At 46.9% G+C, this 6,631-nt stretch overlaps 1 protein-coding gene across 6 annotated transcripts in view; it reads left to right on the top strand.

The window, feature by feature from the left end:
- LOC117351634 (F-box/LRR-repeat protein 21-like) overlaps positions 1 to 1,520 on the top strand; it is a 54,936-nt gene extending 53,416 nt beyond the window's left edge. For all 6 annotated transcript variants that reach the window (XM_033927190.1, XM_033927191.1, XM_033927192.1 and 3 more), the window contains one exon: positions 80 to 1,520. In XM_033927190.1, coding sequence (XP_033783081.1) covers positions 80 to 723 — 644 coding nt within the window. In that variant the 3' untranslated portion in view covers positions 724 to 1,520. The remainder of the gene's footprint in view (positions 1 to 79) is intronic.
- Positions 1,521 to 6,631: the final 5,111 nt, after the last annotated feature.

Below are 6,631 nucleotides of genomic sequence, written 5' to 3' on the forward strand. Positions count from 1 at the left end.
TTATTTTTATTTAAGAGAAAAAAATTTTATGATAATATTCCAGGTTGATTTCATATTTGGTATCTTCTCTGTTAAACAGGGATTCTTTGTGTGGCAGATCAATGTCATGGACTCAGAGAACTGGCTTTGAATTACCACCTTTTAAGTGATGAATTACTCTTGGCCCTATCCAGCGAGAAACATGTTCGCATCGAACATCTCCGCATCGATGTCGTGAGCGAAAATCCTGGACAAACCCTGTTCCACCCCATCAAGAAGCAAAGCTGGGACACGCTGATCAAGCATTCTCCCAAGGTCAGCATTGTCATGTACTTCTTTCTGTACGAAGAGGAGTTTGATGGGTTCTTCCGAGAAGAAACGCCCGTCACCCACCTCTACTTTGGCCGCGCCGTAAGCAAAGCCATGCTAGGCCGGATAGGGCTAAACTGCCCCCGATTGATCGAGCTGGTCGTCTGCGCCAATGGGCTTCAGCCGCTGGACGAAGAGCTCATTAGTATTGCAGAGCGTTGCAAACATCTAACCGCCATGGGTCTAGGGGAGTGCGAAGTGACCTGCAGTGGCTTTGTGGAGTTTGTCAAGATGTGCGGAGGAAGGCTCACCCAGCTTTCCATCATGGAGGAAGTACTCATTCCAGACAACCAATACAACTTAGAACAAATCCATTCTGAGGTCTCTAAGCACCTTGGAAGAATGTGGTTTCCTGATATGATGCCTACCTGGTAATGCGGCAATGAAAATGCCACTGGTCATGTCTATTTCCAAAATAACACATAAAAGGAAGAACGAGATTTGTATTCTTATAAAAATAAATAGAAATAAAGAGATCCAGCAGAATAGGGCATGATTAATTATATGGATAATGCAAATTTTTCAGGCAAGCTATGCATTCAAATCTGACAATAAGTTTTTGTTGTAAAATTATCCCTGCTATTCCTGTTTTCATTCCTGACCACATAAATTATATGGATAACTGCTGAATATTGCCATTTTTCACATAACCTGGTTTGGCCCCTGGTTTTTCCAGTTTTAAGAGGGGGGAAGTTAACAGGGCTCTGGTCTGTATAATCTACCCCTTAATTTATGGTAAAAGGCTTCAACACTGGATGCAAAGCCCTAACGCACTGTTAAATAAGTCACCCTAAGTTATATAATAATGAAATGAAAAGCATGCAAATGCATGTCGACACAGCTTATAGTCTAATTGGGATAAATAAAAGATTAGAGAGTTACATTTCTTATGGAAATGATTAAACCAACACGGGTACCGAATAGGTGAATAAGGGGTTAAGAGTCATTTTAAGTTACCATGCGAGATATAGTCATGAGATGCAGCGCCTGCAAAAGGCCCTTACACGGCAGCTTGACTTCCAGCAGTAATACTATGAAACTACCACTAGAGGATGCTGGCACCACTGTTCCCTCTAAGCCAGTGTCTCTCAAACTTTTTTTTTTTTAAGCTCCGGCACACCAGAGGGAGCAAATGTTTTTCGCGGCACATTATAATTGAAATTATAAAACTGAAAAACCAACAAAAATTTAAATTTGAGAGTTATTTATTTAAAGTTCTTTAAGCTATGTAAGGGTAATTGTAACAACGGTGAAACTAAAGTAGATAGAATAGAATTGCGAATCAATGCGATGGATGTACTTGGTTTTGAGTGCAATTTAACTCAAAATGCAGCTGGATAGTTGACAAGCAAACATGCATTGCACCATCCACCGTTCTCTTTTTTTCAATTTAATTTCTGTCAGAGCTGAAAATCCAAGTTCGCTGAGATAATAAGATCCAAACAATAACAAAGCCTTGATTGATTTGATGCTCAAGTAAGGACAACTACTGCATGAAAAATAAAATTACTTGCCATTAGTTTTCAAGGACCAATCACATCAAAGAATGATGCTTGTCTGGGCGGTTGTCACATACATGCCATCTATTCTACGGTATACTTAGGAAGGGAATTTTTAAAAATAAAGTAAATTTCTGGAAACTCTTATGGCACACCCTGAATCTCTTCAGGGCACACCACTGTGCATTGGCACCCAGTTTGAGAGGCACTGCTCTAAGCTGAGCAGGAGTCCTCCAACTACTTTCCTGCCAGCAGGGCGCGCTGTTTCACTATCAGGTTTTCAGTAGTGATAAGGACAGGCAAACTCTACAGAACTCCAGGGAAAATGCCTAGCCCTAGTGATAGAAACACAATATTGACCCCCCCCCCCCACCTACACACACACACACACACACACACACACTAGCAAGTTTCAAGTTTTCAAGTTTCAAGTTTCAAGTTTATTCGGTTTTTGATGAATCGCCTATTATAAGTTCTAGGCGATGTACATAATACAATTTTAATATAAGAAACTTACACAATAGTTCAAAAATACAAGATATAAACGATACATACATGAATTAAGGAAAAGGGGGAAAAGTTACAATAATGGGGTGTTGTTAAAAAAAAAGGAAAGAACAATAGGGAAGGTATTGTAAAAAAACCAGAGCACAATATAAAAAAGAATTCAGAAATTGTGTTAAAAATCATAGGCATCATTAAATAAATAAGTCTTTAAAAGAGATTTGAATTTAACAGAATCAGGTTCGGAACGGATATACCGTATTTTCACGCAAATAACGCGCACCCGTATAAAACGCGCACACGGGTATAGCGCGCAGAAATCACGCTGATATGCACAAAAACTTTGGTATACCGCGCTCACGGGTATACCGCGCATGCTGCCCGACGCTCCTTTCGCCCGCCCTGACTTTCCGTGCGCTGTCCCGACTCTCCGTTCACCCCCCCCTGACTTCCGTGCACTGTCCCCCCTTGAAGGTCTGTCCCCATCCTGAAAGCCTGATGCCCCCCCCCCGACGTCCGATACATCCCTCCCCCCGAAGGACCGCCGATTCCCCAACAATATCGGGCCAGGAGGGAGCCCAAACCCTCCTGGCCACGGCGACCCCCTAACCCCACCCCGCACTACATTACGGGCAGGAGGAATCCCAGGCCCTCCTGCCCTCGACGCAAACCCCCCTCCCCCCAACGACCGCCCCCCCAGCCGACCCGCGACCACCCTGGCGACCCCCACGACCCCCCCACCCCCCTTCCCCGTACCTTTGGTAGTTGGGCCAGAAGGGAGCCCAAACCCTCCTGGCCACGGCGACCCCCTAACCCCACCCCGCACTACATTACGGGCAGGAGGGATCCCAGGCCCTCCTGCCCTCGACGCAAACCCCCCTCCCCCCCAACGACCGCCCCCCCCCAAGAACCTCCGACCGCCCCCCCAGCCGACCCGCGACCCCCCTGGCGACCCCCCCACCCCCCTTCCCCGTACCTTTGGTAGTTGGCCGGACAGACGGGAGCCAAACCCGCCTGTCCGGCAGGCAGCCAACGAAGGAATGAGGCCGGATTGGCCCATCCATCCTAAAGCTCCGCCTACTGGTGGGGCCTAAGGCGCGTGGGCCAATCAGAATAGGCCCTGGAGCCTTAGGTCCCACCTGGGGGCGCGGCCTGAGGCACATGGTCGGGTTGGGCCCATGTGCCTCAGGCCGCGCCCCCAGGTGGGACCTAAGGCTCCAGGGCCTATTCTGATTGGCCCACGCGCCTTAGGCCCCACCAGTAGGCGGAGCTTTAGGATGGATGGGCCAATCCGGCCTCATTCCTTCGTTGGCTGCCTGCCGGACAGGCGGGTTTGGCTCCCGTCTGTCCGGCCAACTACCAAAGGTACGGGGAAGGGGGGTGGGGGGGTCGTGGGGGTCGCCAGGGGGATCGCGGGTCGGCTGGGGGGCGGTCGGAGGTTCTTGGGGGGGGACGGTCGTTGGGGGGGAGGGGGGTTTGCGTCGAGGGCAGGAGGGCCTGGGATCCCTCCTGCCCGTAATGTAGTGCGGGGTGGGGTTAGGGGGTCGCCGTGGCCAGGAGGGTTTGGGCTCCCTTCTGGCCCGATATTGTCGGGAAGTCGGCGGTCCTTCGGGGTGGGGGTGCGAGTGGTCCTGCCGGGGGGGGATGTATCGGAGGTCGGGGAGTCGGCCGGGCAAGAGGGCTTGGGCTCCCTCTTGCTCCGATCGTGGATGCGGGTGAGGGTGGGAGCGCGTGCGAGCGGTCGTTCGGGGTGGGGGTGCGAGTGGTCCTGCCGGGGGGGGGATGTATCGGACGTCGGGGAGTCGGCCGGGCAAGAGGGCTTGGGCTCCCTCTTGCTCCGATCGTGGATGCGGGTGCGGGTGGGAGCGCGTGCGAGTGGTCGTTCGGGGTGGGGGTGCGAGTGGTCCTGCTGGGGGGGTGAATCGGGCGGGGTGGGAACTATGTTTTAAAACTTTTGTATACCGCGCTCACGCATATAACGCGCGAGGGGTATGCGCGGTAGGTAAAAACGCGTATAACGCGCGCGTTATATGCGTGAAAATACGGTACTGTGGTAACATATTCCACCACTGAGGGCCCATAACTGTAAAAATGTCTAGTCTTCTGGTTCCGATAACCTTTAAAGATGGAACTGAAAGGAGACTCTGTTCCGATGATCTTAATGATCGTTTTGGTTTGTATGGGATTAATAACTTTGATATGAATTGCGGTTCGTTAAAAGCTAAAGTTTTAAAAATAAGAAATATTATTTTAAACGTGATCCTATGGCCAATAGGTAGCCAATGCGCATCCTTCAAAAGAGGTGAGACATGGTCGTACTTTTTTGCGTTATAGATTAATTTTACTGCAGTGTTCTGTATAATCTGTAATCTCCGTTTCTCCTTATTTGTTATATTTAGAAATAAAGAGTTACAGTAATCGAGTTTTGATATTATAAAAGAATGGATTAAAATTTTCAGAGATGAAGTAGTAAGGAATTTAGAGATTGATCTGATTTGACGAAGTTTAAAGAAACAGGTTTTAATTATAAGAGAAATATGATCGTGGTATGACATGAAGCTGGAGGACTCCAGTTCAGCTTAGAAGGAACAGTGGTTGGCACGATTTTGAACCTGGTGCTAGAAGGGACAGGAGTAACCGGGGATGGTTTAGACCCCCGGGAAATTTCATTAGGGAGACCCATGGGGGTACAGAAGAGCAGGTGGGGATCATTGTGAGCAAATGAAGGTTTGTTTGTTTTTTGAAAGGATATGGAGAGCTTTGGGATGGAATATATACTGGGGGAGGGGTACAGAGGGATATGCCATGAGGGGATCGTGAGGGGAGATGTGCCTGTCAGAGATAGGGGGATCAAATATTAGAATCTGGGAACAAATGAAATTAATAATCAGCCCTGCCAAAAGTCTTTATTTTCCAAATCTCAGGGCTTCATCATATCAAATTGACTGTTATTTTGAGATGAAGCCCTGAAATTTTGAAAATTAAGCTAGGGGGAAACATATTCAGCCACTTTAAAAAGCGGCCAGGTTGCATTGGGGCATGATTTAAAAGCCTGATGCTCCTGGATAGTAAGAACAGCAAATTTTTTGAGGTTGATCTCATGCTGCGTTATTCAGATGGTAATACTGCAGGTTAGTGACGCCCATGGTAGATTATGGTGTGGAAAAAAACCCCAGATATTTACTGCATCTTAATATAGTCTCTCTAAATTATTTTACTACACGGACAAAAATGTAGTCGTGTGTTAGTTCAGATCAAATGTTGCCAAGGGATCTTTCTTATAACAAACATGCACATTTTCATGCGCCGAAGGGGAAGGATGTGACCTAGTTAAGTGAACTAACGTGGCTGGAAAGACTTCTGGAGTCCTTTAACCGTTCTGCAAACCCAGGCTCTGTCACTTTCTGCTACTGAAAATAAAAAAATAAAAAAAAGGTCTTTACAACAAAATCTCCTGAATTTCACACCTGGAGCCATAGGCAGAGAAGGCCTAATGTTCTTTAGTTGTCTGTGTATAATAGTATAATAAGCTCTGGGATTCCATGTGAACTGATGTGAGAAAGCCCAAAAGAAAACCATCTTTGTATTTTGACTGTATTTTGTGCTTAAAGTTTTGCTATATTAATAAATTATCATGCAAAGGCAGTCTTGTCCAATTTCTTTAGTTTCCTCTACTGTGAAAGAATGTGTTAACTGTATAACCTAATGTGAGTCTATGGCAATATTAAGATACAGGAGAAGAAAAGGCAGAGGCAGCCTAAAGAAGATGAGGAGGATGTCACAGGAGCCACCCGAATGCAATCAGTTTATGAATGTAACCAACACGGCCGGGTTTCAGCATGGACCTGCGCTGCTGCATCAGAGGTCCATAATGAACTGTACCCAGAAGTGGACGAGCTATATATGCTCTATCAGCACATTGGTCCATGTCCCAGGAATGCCTCTAATGTGTTTGCCACCTTCCACGATGAAAAAATACACTTCATATGAAAGAGAGAATTGCGACCCGGCAATAGTCTGTCCAGCTTTCCGAAGCTCTTACAAAACAACAACCATACAACAATGTGCTGATAAATTATACAGATTGCGCAGTTCTGGCACAGTGGTAAAAGCTGCAGCCTGAGCACCCTGAGGTTATGGATTCAAACACAACCCCACACAGAACAAATGAACCTGCTCAGCAACGCTACAAGGCTTAAACATACCATCCACAGCAGGAGAAACACTCAATCAAACAGAAAACAAAAAAAGAAGTGGAGAAAAAGCCTCAGTTCAGCTTC

The sequence above is a fragment of the Geotrypetes seraphini genome, chromosome 18, assembly GCF_902459505.1.
Source record: "Geotrypetes seraphini chromosome 18, aGeoSer1.1, whole genome shotgun sequence".
Classification (NCBI taxonomy): Eukaryota; Metazoa; Chordata; class Amphibia; order Gymnophiona; family Dermophiidae; genus Geotrypetes; species Geotrypetes seraphini.